General features: G+C 36.5%; 1 protein-coding gene across 1 annotated transcript; it reads left to right on the plus strand.

Annotated features, from left to right (window-relative positions):
* Window positions 1-1,315: 1,315 nt before the first annotated feature.
* zdhhc13 (zDHHC palmitoyltransferase 13) lies at window positions 1,316-13,577 on the plus strand. The gene is made up of 17 exons (XM_086143980.1): window positions 1,316-1,364; window positions 2,286-2,509; window positions 5,148-5,270; window positions 6,121-6,198; window positions 6,414-6,558; window positions 6,682-6,746; window positions 7,636-7,798; window positions 8,345-8,470; window positions 8,560-8,693; window positions 8,820-8,920; window positions 9,502-9,626; window positions 9,718-9,780; window positions 10,289-10,382; window positions 11,094-11,177; window positions 11,279-11,436; window positions 12,204-12,301; window positions 13,011-13,577. The coding sequence occupies exons 1-17, from the start codon at window positions 1,341-1,343 to the stop codon at window positions 13,147-13,149; spliced, it is 1,944 nt and encodes a 647-aa protein (XP_086000106.1). The 5' UTR covers window positions 1,316-1,340; the 3' UTR covers window positions 13,150-13,577.

Consider the following 13,577-nt stretch of genomic DNA (forward strand, 5'->3'; position numbering starts at 1 on the left):
GGTGCTGCTCAGTAGCTACCTTCTGCTCACAGCTCATACATGATGGGTTAAATGCAGTGGTCTAATATCGCCGATGTTGTGCTCTATGTATAACTAAATGTGACAAACAAACCGATTTCTAAATTTTCTTGGAACTATACTGTCCTTTACATCATTATAATGTATTTAACAGTCTTGACTCACACCATGGCAGCGACGCGCTTTCACATCAAAAGTTGAACGATGGCGCCATCGACTGCTCTGTGCATGAAAGTGCAAAGTCTGATGCCAGACATGTTGATGTGGCTGTTGGGGGAATTGCCACTCAAAGTTCAGGGTTCAACAAAAGCTTCTAATTGAATCTGAAAGAAAAAAATTTAAAAAATCTGAAAGAATGTAATGGCACTGCATTCCGAATGCATAGATGTGTGTGTGTGTGTGTGTGTGTGTGTGTGTGTGTGTGTGTGTGTGTGTGTGTGTGTGTGTGTGTGTGTGTGTGTGTGTGTGTGTGTGTGTGTGTGTGTGTGTGTGTCTTGAACGGCTGTTTCCTTTCCATGCTTTTAGGGCTGGAATTTCTGATTTCTATATTTATTGATCTCTCAATGGAGACATACACTGTCTGCATAATACGCACAATTACAATTGTGTAGAAATTAACACGTTAAAAATAAAATTAAAATGTGATGTTATAATTATGTTTGTTTTATTTAATAATTCTCCCTTCAACCTAAATAACAATTTAGGTACAATATATTTTTATAGATATTACAGAATATTCTTATTTGTTATCACCATAAGAATCTGACTTAACTGGTGCATAACAAAAAGATCAAATGAGAAAATGTATTTTGAGAAGTATCAAATTATTGTTATTGTTATTGTTATTGTTGTAATATGAGTCATTGTTGGTTAGGCCCTCCCACACATTTTAGATTTTTCATGTGGCCCCCTGCAGAAATTAATTCCCCAACCCTTCCCGTAGGTATACCTATATCTGGTCCATCTATTCATATTTAGAAGGCTTGTGTTCAGACTTGTTTGTCTTTGTCAAGCAGGTTTTCATTTAATAACAAAATCATTGCATTTATTTTCAAGCCTCTATGTAATTCATTAATTGCACTGACAACGGTGACTTTCACCATTTCATTTTGGTTCATCACATAGCTTACATTTTAGGGGAAACGCCTAATGTTTGTAATTCTATTTTCATGACCCAACGGTTCAACACGTTAAGTTGAGCTCGATGAGTAATAACAGGATGAACTACTTCTGGGTTTTATTTTGAAAGTCAGACCAGGAAGTTGTACGTCGTTCTGGCCTGTCCAATCAAAAGAACTTTCCCTTCGTTCCTCCACAACAAGATGGACTGGAGTGAGGACGTACATGTAAGTAGCTAGCTTCTAACGTTGTGTTGATTTTTGACCTGGCATATACTAGGTGACCGTATTTTAGATAGTAAACAGTGTTTTAGTAGGGTGTCTTTATCAGTTAGTCTTTCTGACAATAAGTTGGTGGAAGGCCGAATACCTACCTCGCCAAGACACTTGACACATCAACTGACTGTCTGTTAGCGTCATTAAGCTAGCGTAGTGCTAGTTACCTGTCTGTTTACCGGAGCAATCTTATCACATTTCTCCTGTCAATGTGGATATATTGTGTTTAGTTACCTCTTGGCATTTACGACCACGTTACGGGAAGTTTCCCAGTCTGTTTGACGCACAGTGTACTGACATCCGAAATATTTCAAACCCTTCTTAATTTTGTAAATGCCTTACAGGTATTTCCCCTGTTCTTCCCCCCCCCCCATATGTGTCGGTACTTACATTTAGTGCCATCTATGACTGACTAGAAAGCATGTTGGCAGCTTGTTAGTCTCAACATTAATCACAGCTTTTCACGGAAGAGAAAGGGCGTTTTTTCCATGTGGTGGTTCTCGTCCATGTGGTGTAAGTTTCGTCCTGTACTTAAATTAAAATTGCTGCGTCTTACATTTGTAATAAGTATTGTGTTGAGATTGCATTAATTTATATATCGTATGGTTAAAAAAAAAGTAGCACACCCTTTCAAGGGCTACTGCCCTACGCTGTACAAATAGAGGCTTTACTGCCTTAGTTATCATCTATCTTGACTGCATGATTAATACTGCATTTGATGCTGCAGTATCACTTTTAAGTTTTTCAAGCATTAACAGAAGAATTCATGCTCCCTTTACCATCTTGCCACGATGTCAAATGGCAAAAAGGTCTTAAATCAATAAATTGCCCTGCTAATGATTTGTGCTTCTTTCCTTCTTCCATGGTTTGCAGAGTCACAGCCACATGCATGATGGTTGTCACCATGGACACTCAGGTCATTCTCACAGTCATGGGCCCAGAGCTGCAGCATTTGGTGGGATGGCGCACCAATTTGTGCCATCTTTTCATGGACAGTTCGGAAAAAACCCAGAACAGACAATGGACCCCACACAACAGCCAAAAAAACGGGCACACTTGGATGACAGCAGCAGTTGGGATATAGTGAAGGCAACACAGTAAGTAAACAAAAATTATCTCCCAGTGTGACGTCAAAAGTGTATGTTCATTTATACCGTTATAGTAACAGGATCAGTATATAAGTTTTAGTGGTATATTGTGGTCAAGTTGCACATTACGACTTACAGAATACCCCTTTCCGATCCACTCACTGGTTTGATAAGTTGCAAAATGTTTCACTTAACCACCACACAAATTGTCTGAATCTTTGTCAAGAGTTAGGCAAGAATCATCTGCAACCTAGAGGATGGCACACTGTCAAGTCCTTCCTCACTCAGTGTAATGTCAGAAAATGTGTTGTCTGTTGGGGAGTCACTGTCTAGGTCATCATGTATGTGCTTTCCTATTAGAGGATTATTGTCTGTTTTTGAGCAGTGTTTTTTTGAGTTGATGTAAGCTTCAAAATCTGGAAATGCTGGAGAGAACTTGTGACAATCTGAGTATTTGTTTTTGTTTGTATAGATTTACAAATAGTGGCCAATAATAGATCGCAGGAGCTGATAGCACTGTTAGGAAGTAAAACTTTTAATATTGTTGTATTGGCAAATTGTCTTTTCTATTGAGAACATACATAATGCCAGCAAAAGGTATTTCAAGTAATACAACTAAAATTACTTCAATACAAAATTTCCTAATTTAAAGTTTTATACAGTGACAGTTTAGCTGCATCTAACATTAAGTTAACATGTGAAAGCCATCTGGTAGAATCACATTTTAGTTACTGGTGAAAATTTCATCTCACATCAAACACTGGTCTTTAAATCAACAAAATATTTCTCTTAAAAATGTAAAAGTGCCACAGAGTTTGGATGTTAACATTATGATGAGTGGAAGACATGGAGTTTGGTGGTTAGCATTAGATGTCCAGACCATGCCACTACAACCATGTATCAACATATGATCAGAACTGGTGTCAGAGTAGGTCCCTGCCAGAATTGCAGATGCGAAAGCATTTAGTATATTTTATGATATAAAAGATTAGCCCGTGACACTCTCATGACATGCGATATATACAGATATGTTCTGCATATTCCCACATGGGATTGGCTGTTATTGGTTGTTTCACTATAAACAAGGGATACAGTGTGTGATTATTAGTAGGTAGGTGCAAGAACTTACAAGAACCAGATAAAGCAGTGTTGTTTTGAGGGGGAAAAAAAGCTGAAGCAAGCTAGACAACAATACATTTGTTCATATCATTTAGATTCATTCATTCCTTCCTACAGTAACTTTCTAGAGGTCAAAGTTACACCAGGGCTTCTGTTTGTAAACTGTGACATATCATTTTCATAAAGAAGCCTGGCTGAACTGACAATTCAAAACCTTTCCTCACTTCTCAGTGCTCATCCCTTTTTTTTAATTTAATCTACCTGTGAAGCTGTGCTTACAGAACTTTGCATATAGATCGTTTGTGATATTAGTTGCAATTATTTATGTATTATATACACATGTGTGTATAGATGCGTATATGTGTGTTTGTGTATGTATTTGTGTATGTGTGTATATACATATATATATCTATGTGTGTGTATGTATTTGTATAGAAACTAAAGTCAGGGAATGAACAAAAGGAAAAAAGAGGAAAACTGCACAAACCTGTCAGTGTCTCTGTTTGTCGTGGTTCCAGTATGAAAGGATTCAAGATAACTAACATACCAACTGACTTACTTCAGTGATCTGTTATTTGTACTGCAGCTGGACAAAAGGTTCCTTCTTTTGTATAACAAGAACAACAAGTGGTTGTCTGCCACTCCTTCCTTTTATTTCATTCATTTGACTTTTATCAGGAGCAAGGTCAGTTAGGGGAGGGCAATAGGAAAAAAATGATATCAAGATTAAAGATTCAGAGTGTCAGGAACAGTCAGAAAATGTGTTTGACTGTGCAAGGAAATTCTGTCTTTGCTGTCCACAGCGAGATAATTTGATACGGTGTTAGTAGAAAAGAAATAGGAAAATCAGTAAAGACAAAACAATAAACGTCAAAATAAGGACAGTATTGGATGTGCAAATCGAGAGCTGAAATGTAAACTGTTAAAATCACTGCATGCGCAAGGTGAAAAAGTGCAGATTGACATCTAAACAGTCGAGTACAGCTTTGGTTTTGCAAATTTACAATGTTCAGGTGGAATGTAAAAAACTAGGTATGGTTCTGGGCGAGGTGAATGAAAAGTTCAAGAGAAGTGAACAATCAGCTGCATCTGATTGTTTTGAGGTAGTACATGGCTGTTAAGTTGCTGGGGAGTCTGATAGCGGTTGTCTGTTCCTCCATTCTAAAATGTATCACTCTCATTCAGCTAGGAAAAACACTCACCAAATATGCTGCACTACACAAATCACTCAAGTGTTGTCCCCCCATAGTGTCATGTAATGTAATTCAACTTTAATCTCAACAGATTTGACTCAACACTAAATAGTCAACGTATTCTTTGAAGTGTATAATTTCCGTTGCTTGTGACTGCCTCGTAACTGCCTGTTGTCTTTCCCTAATCAATCAATCAGTCATTTCTTGGTGATTATGAGGTATTTTCTTGATTATTTTCAGTGGTATTTGTCACTCTCGATAATTTCAGGGATTGTTTCTGGATGGAAATGATTACATAGACCAACCTTGGCATTTGTCATATTCTCTCTTCCCAGGTTTGGTATCTTTGAGCGCTGTAAGGAGCTGGTTGAAGCAGGATATGATGTTAGGCAGCCAGACAAGGAAAATGTCACACTATTGCACTGGGCTGCCATCAACAATCGCTCCGAGCTGGTCAAGTATGAACTGAGCTGAAAGTTGAAAATGATAATATGAAAAATATGAAGGAAGCATCCAAATAAAGTCATCTGTGGTGACAGATATTTATTGATCACATTGTTTGCTTTAATTTAATTCAATTTAAACAGGAATGACTTGAAGGTCACAATAATCAATGTGATCAATATTACAATGGGGAAAAACAAAATGTTCAAGGACTGGCTGATATTTTCTTTTTAGCTTTTGGGTACTCAATATTGTAATATTTTTTTGTTTTCTTAAAAAGTATATCTAGTAATTATTAAAATATTTCTACCTATTTTCCCAATACCTAGTGTTTTATACAAGTTTACAGAAAACAATCTTGGAAGGATTGGATAATTTCCAAAAAATACATTGGTAAGGCATTAAGCAAATATTATTACCTAAAAATGTCAACTGCCATTAAACAAATATACACCATAGCCAAAATCGAATATTGCTTTAAATTATTAAGCGATTGCTTGTTTGATTTCAAGTTAAAAAAAATCACAAAGCCTCAAGATTCAAAGCATTTATTGTCATACGTACTATGTAGAGATGTGTTTCCCTGTACAGTGAAAGTCCTACTTTCCTGTCCGCAGTGCATTTGGATATGTACTGATAGGAAAAGTACAAACATTATGATGAATAAGATTATAGATTTGAATTTGTACAGTGCAATAGAACAGTGGCAGTGCAATTAGACATTTTGGGTGCAGCTCGGTGTTCAAGCTTTTCCAAAATATTCAAAATGATCTGCTATTATAGGGAAACATATTTTAAATCACCCAGTGTCCTCAGATCAAGTGTTTCATTTTAAGATACTAATTCATTATTTCGTCCTGACAGGTATTATATTTCTAAAGGGGCAATCGTTGACCAGCTTGGAGGAGACCTGAACTCCAGTCCCCTTCATTGGGCCATAAGGTGACTTGAAAGGCTGAATGTTTATTTTGCAAGGAATGAATTGATCTGCTTCAGTTTCAGTGATCATAATGAAGTAACACTCCTATTTTTTGCCTGTTAAAAGGACATTATAAAAGAATAATGTTATATGTGGATATTTGACTGAAGAACTTTCTTAGCTTTTTGTAAGAGACTTCTCAGTTATCATTAAAACCCATGTTGATTTATATGATCAGGCAGGGCCACCTTCCAATGGTAATTCAACTGATAAGGTATGGCGCAGATCCCTCAATCGCAGACGGTGAAGGTTATCGTGCCCTTCACCTCGCCATCCTTTTCCAGCACATGGCCATTGCAGCCTATATCATGGCAAAGGGACAGGTCAGACCTCTACAAACACATACCTAACATATTTGGATTGGAGTGTTACCCTTTTTTCTGCTCCTTTTTTTTCTGTTGGTGTTTTCTTTTGTTTAATTTTCATGTTCCAATATTGACTTCCAGGAAGTGGATGGACCTGATTGCAATGGACAGACACCACTGATGTTAGCAGCCCAGAAGATTATTGGGTAAGCTGTTGTCTCCTTTTCACAAATTCCCTGGGCTTTTCTTGTAGGGATTTCGATATTTATGGTGCTGAGTGCCAACTCAGGAGATACCTTAATGGATTTTCCATTTTCAAATTTTTTCAAAGATTCTGGCATCTGGATCTGTTAAATTCACAAGATACGATTCATGACAATGTGTTTCATGTACTTTTTTGACTTGTGACTAAAAAAAAATCAGGTCCATGAATACAACTTAGGTTTGGGCTCATGGCACATAAAAACTGCCATGACAAAACTCTGTTATTAGTCAGTAGAATCAACAAAAAAATCAGTAAGACCCCCCCCCCCCCCCCCCCCCCCCCCACTCAATACACATGGACACAAACATACAAACATTAAAACTAACTAAAAGTTACTAAATGTCAGAGAATGTTTGCATCAAAATGACCAAGAACTTAATTTTGAAAAGTGGTATAGTATTCCTCAGCAAGCTAGAGATGATTCATATATGATTTCTTGTGTCGGAGTAGTTTTCTATATTTATGAAGGCGTTTTAATATCAATATCAACGGCAGTGATCCTGAATTCTGCAAATGCATTGTTTGACCATTTCAGCCTAGCTTTACTTTGATAGTCTTGACACTTTTGTGTGCGCCTTTATGTTCCAAAATATCATGCATATCTGAAGCAGAAGCTGGGTATGATCTATTTTCTCCATGTAGCTCAAATAGAGTAAAGCAGAGCTCATTTGCCTTTTAGATTTTTTGGCGGTTCTATTCCTAATTAAAGTAATGCAACTATATTGAATGAAAAACATCAATATTAATTCATTATCTCCTCACAGAAATGTGTAGAATCAATGTTAAAAAGGAAATATTTACATTTTTTTGTTTGTTTGTTTTTGTTTAAGGCCTGAACCAACTAACTTCTTAATCAAGAATAATGCATCTGTGAGTGCCGTGGACAAAGTGAACAGGAACACTCCTCTGCACTGTGCTGTGCTAGCAGGAAACGTAGATGCTGCCCACATCCTGCTTGAGGCTGGGGCCAGTGTGGATGTAGAAAATATCAACGTAAGGTTTGCAGAAGAGGATATACATGTGATATACATGGTTTCACACACCCTGTATTATTTCATACTCCTGAAATGATACACAGTTTTGCCTGCTCAGATTCAGAATGTCGTTTGATCTGCCATATTAAGATAAAGGTTGAATTTGATATACTCTTTACTTTACCGTGGACACACAATTTATTCAGTCCATGTTTAATTTCCATTTATCCATCATATTGTGAGTATATGTTAATGTAAAACAAACTGACTTTTGAATATCATTATATTAATTCAGCACTTGAATGCACAACCTAACCAAATATAAAAAAATGTGGAGCTTGTGGTGTTTCAGCAATGAAATAGTGGCGGAGGCGTAGAGTAGTTTTATTCTTTAATTTGAAACACCAACAAAATACAACTAGAACTTGAACATCCGGGATCATCTATATATACCCGGCTTAACCACGCCCTTCGACCCTTCGTCCCGTGGGGTGAGAGACCACACCCCGCTAACATTTTGTATCAAATGAGCACATTTTCATTGCATATTTTTATACTTTTTCAGGGCCACACCCCCATCGACCTGGCCCATCAGGTGCACAGCCCACTGCTCATCCACACACTCAACCACGTCAAACAAGAGAGAATTCGCTCCAGCTCTCGATGCCTGCGAATAATCAACAGATATAGGGTAGCGACCTTCAGTTGAAGAAATTATGAATTTGTCTTTATTATTATTTATTTTATTTAATTAAATTCATTGTTTTTCATGTCTTCCAGGTGTTTCTTATGTTTCTTTTCTGTACAGTGGTGTTTGGAAGTGTAGGTGCCATAGTTGATATGAACTCAGACTCTTGGTTGCTTAAAGGGATCCTGCTGGCCTGTGTGATTGGTGCAATGAATTTAATCACAAGGTTAGGTCATATTTTAACTGATCCTTGATAGCTTTGGATTCAGTAGAAATACTATACTAATTCCCAATTTCCCTTTTATTATTTAAAACCTTCTGTATTTTCTACAAACCTTTGTCTTGTAAACAGGAATCTCCCCAGTCATATTTTTCAGTCTCTTCTACCGGCTACAGCTCTCATGGCTTCTGTCTTCTGGATGGCCATCACCTGGTGCCTGTGGTTCTTGCCAGATATCCTTTTTTCTGAAGGGAAAATGTTCTAGCCAAAAAACAAACAAACAAACAAAATGATTAATTTGAAAATGGGAAGCAGCAGTTGGGTAATGTTACTTTTCCTCTTTACTGAAAATGTATAACTGAAGCACAATATGATTGATAGCATGTCACATATATCATTATTGGGAGGAAACTGTTATTTTAATTTCTAAAATGGCTATTGCTACTGAAAAAGCCAAACTACAACATAAGGCTTGTTGCTTGCACCAGCTAAACTTAAGAAAAGTGTTTCAATTTTTAATCAACTTCAAACTAGTTTTTATGATATTTATATCTAATAGGATACTGTTGATGAAACAGATGTACTTTATTGATGCCAGGATTGGGAAGTTATTGGGCAGCACTAGCAACTGACATGTATGCTTTTATAATCATTTTTTTTCCCTAAATTTGAAGTTTGACAATTTTAATGAATTGATATATTATCTTAATAGGTATACAATGAAAAGTCTTAAATTAAGTAGTCCATTACCTCAAACTGGTGCTATGTATTTTAGCCTAACAAACTGATGAATATTTTCTTAACCTTTGACCACATGGACACAGCACCACAGTTCAGGTTCTTTTTACGCTCAATGTCACTGCTCTGCTGTATTACTACCTCCGCACCTGCAGAACTGACCCAGGCTTTATCAAGACAACTGAAGAAGAGAAGAAAATGGTAGCAAAGTTATTAAACAATCTGTCATTATAGTTTTCATTGTGCAAATGTTCGATGCACAACTGGGCTGAGTTTACTTTTGTGATAACAGAATGTGCTGTTGTTGGCGGAGGCTGGCTGTCTGGACCCCAGTATATTCTGCACTTCCTGTATGGTGAGGCCCGCAAATCAAGCCCTTTACAGCCACAACAATCTGTAGCTTGGCCTGTATAGTATTATCCAAGTTATCTAGGTATTTCATATCTGTGTAATAAGGTACATTGGTCAAGCTGAACAGTGCTCAAACAAATGAATATCACAATATTCAGAAGCCATGGTTTTAATCAATGTAAAAGACAATGATTTTGATTATGATGATATGATATAGCTTCCTAGATACTTAACACAACCAAGAGACAATAGGGTGAAAAATGGCTTAGAAACACTTTTTTTGAAATGAGACATTTTAAGTAAGTAATTGCAGAATGTTATAATGAAAGAAAATGTTTCGAATGCTGATTGTTTTTTTTCCACATGAGGCATTAGATACATTATTGCAAATGTTGAGGTATTTTCCTGCTTATTCTATGATAGTTTTGTTACTGCCATGTTACCCAACCCACACACAGACATGTATTCTACGATGAGCACTATTACGGCTGATCTATGTTGCTCTGTTACAGATAAAGAAACCTGTGAGAGCAGGCCACTGCTTCATCTGTGACAGCTGTGTGGCGAAGCAGGACCACCACTCCGTCTGGACCAACAACTGCATTGGTACTGCTTGTCCTTTAGTGCTGGGAAATGTCATTGCTCTATCTAGTTTGAGAGCTATTGATAAGTTCTTGCTAATTTAAATGCCATTTAATTAAATTTAAATTCAGTCCAAAGGGTGCATTAGCTTAATGTTGCAGAGAAAAAGAATGTCTTGAATAAATATAAGAAATGTTGCAGAATTGTATAAATTAATGTAATTATGTATGGTGATTGATAATATTTTATATATAGAAATAATTACAGAAATTAATGTTTAAGGCATGATATCATAATTAGAAAAACTGGTATATGGACATTAAACACCTTTTTGCAATAATTGAGGCTTTTTAATAGACTAATCCATGTTTTGGTTCTTGGTTTGATTTTCTTCAGCAAATTATTTTCAAGTAAATGGAGTCAGTCTCTTTAAAATTCAGCCACCAAATTTCTTTAAACCAAGAAATTACTGAAATAGCCTGTGCAGAGAAAAGGAAGCAGAATTAGCTGAATGTATGGAGCAAAGCTTTTAAAATATAAACTGAATTGAAGTTGTCTTTTTCTAGTTTGTGTCAGCTTTACATTATTTGCATGCGGAAAATTTTCACATGCAACTGTTTGATAGTAACATGTTTGTTATTGCTTTTCTTTGCCACATCTGGGATTCTTATTTTCAATTGATACAACCATAATGGACTCTTTTACATTTATGTTAAATGATGTGCCCTAATCCAGGTGCAAGAAACCATTCCTACTACATCCTCTTCTTGTTCTCTCTCATGCTGATGGGTGCCTGGATGTTCTATGGGAGTCTAGTGTGTAAGTCAGTCCCTGCACACACATGCACAGCTAAGTAATGTGACATACCTTTCCCTTCACACTGGATACACATACATGAGCTGTTTAATGTGTCATCCCAGACTGGTCAACACACTGCAGGCCACACTATGAGGAGCAGGGACTATGGGGATCATTCTCCACCACAGTCAGCTGCTCTCCTTGGCTGCTCACCATTTTCCTGTTGGCCTTTTACCACACTTGCTGGTCCGGCTGCTTCTTGGTGTCACAGCTATACCAGGTGACAGCCCATCAATAAACAAAACTGGTCTTGATATAGCAAGTTCTGAAAGAGTTCTGAAAATCCTTTCCCTAATTAAAAGCATAAAACAGAAAGATAGGTTGCTGGAAATTTCTGGAAATGTATCACCTTTAAAAATGGAAGTGAATGAATACAAGTTGCAACTCTACATTTTTTTTTAGAACCTGCAAAGTTGATAAGCAGGAAAAATATTTTCAGAAAATTACTTAAATATGAATTATATAGATTATATATATTTGACAGGTTATAAAAGCGATGCTGTATTAGATTTCTTTTTTTCTCAAGAGTGATGCTTTCAACCACTTCTAACAAGCATTTAGATTAAAAAGATACATTTGAAAATTAAATGAATTATATATTCATATTAAAAGGGTATTAAAAAGGAGTTAATTGCTTTTCCTTCTGCTGATAAATTACATTTCATATAGGATATCATGATCGAGAATATCAGTATCTCAAAATGGATGTCTGAGCAATGTGTCTGTCTATATTTAAAAAAAAAGAAAATACATATATATTTTTATCATATTGCCTAACTAATACGAGAAAATGTTTATTTCTCTTTAAATTGAATGTTTCCTGTGTCTTTTTTCACCCTTTGTCTTTTTTAATTAGTTTAACTTTCTCCACTTTGGGTTTTATTCCAAATATAAGCAGGGAGTACTATGTTTTTGTGTTGTACTATGTAGTTTTGACTAGTCTGATGAGTAAATCTGATGTAATATCTTGATTCTTCATCGGAGCAGATTGCCTTCCTAGGACTGACCACTGCTGAGACACTGAGTCTGACAATCCTGCAGAGAAAACTCAGGCAGTCCGTCCCCCTGAGACAAAATCCTTATAAGTGAGTAGATAGAAGATTATGGTTATTAAAATGTGTACTTCAGTGTTTTGTTTTCATGACTTTAGGTGTTGACAACCACAGCCACAAAAATGCTTTCGTTTTTTTAGTTGAATGCAGCCCAAAATTGCGAAATCCTTCACCTCAAACAGTTGTGAACTTAAAACACTATTGGTCAGTAGATTAGTTTCTGGAGTTGATGGAGGGATAAAGCACTTTTCTGTCCTTGGTAATAGTTCATATTCTGTTTGAACATAAAGTGCAATAATGTGCCCATGCATGGCTTTGACTTATTACCGACATATGAGCAAACTGTTTTAATATTCATTCTTCTTCTGTTGTTCTTTTTAGAACTGAAATTTGTGCTGTGTCTTTCAAATTTGAGAGGGAGGCTCATTACAATCTAACCAGATGTGCGACTGCATAACATTTAGAATAATGTGAATCTGATGGGGAAATACTTAATGTGGCTCATTTTCAGTGGGTTGAAGCCTCAGTATGCTATTCTAAGTTTTAAAAGATTTCTTTGATGTAAAGATTGTTGAACAATCACTGGAACTGATTAGTCGGGAAAGGATTCAGTCCATTTTGGAAACAGTTCTGTGATTATTAGCAGAGTTCTATATTTTTTAATTTTCTTGATTGAATATGAATTGTTTCAATATTGTGAGATCACACACTTACCTGACCCGTCTTCTTGTGTTGTCTCCAGTCAAGGTGTTGTGCGGAATCTGGTGTCCTTCTTCCAGCTGCGCTGCTGTGGCCTATTCAAACCAGCCATCATCGACTGGACGCAGCAGTACCCGCCTGGCCGAGACCAGCAGTTCTTCAGGCACACCGACATGGTGTAACTCTTCGTTACCCCACACTCAGGGTCAAGGACGAGACTTTTAAAGTGGCTCTGGACCAAAAGCACAGTGTATTTATTTATTTTTTTAAAAGATCAGTCCATTTTAAAGACAAATCACAGCGGTTTGGAAAATATAAAGCAACATGTACATATTGTTCAATTGAGTTGCTGTTTGTACAGACTGATGCTGCCTTACACTTGACCAATGAAGTCAAAAAAATGTTTTCATTTTGAAGAGGTTAATTATCCAACCTTAAAAGGCCTAAATTCAAATTTTCTAATCAAAAAGTGAAGCCTATTTTCTAAACCTGTGTCATTGAAAAAATATCTTTGTAAATGTTTGCTGTTGGTTTTAAGACTTTTGTAGGCGTTGCATGAGTTTAAAAATGAACGACCACTATTATACTTCAATAAAGCTTTTGTTCTGTG

Source organism: Fistularia commersonii, chromosome 3 (assembly GCF_037954325.1).
Source record: "Fistularia commersonii isolate RoL2024-O1a breed Wild chromosome 3, RoL_Fcom_v1.0, whole genome shotgun sequence".
Lineage (NCBI taxonomy): Eukaryota > Metazoa > Chordata > Actinopteri > Syngnathiformes > Fistulariidae > Fistularia > Fistularia commersonii.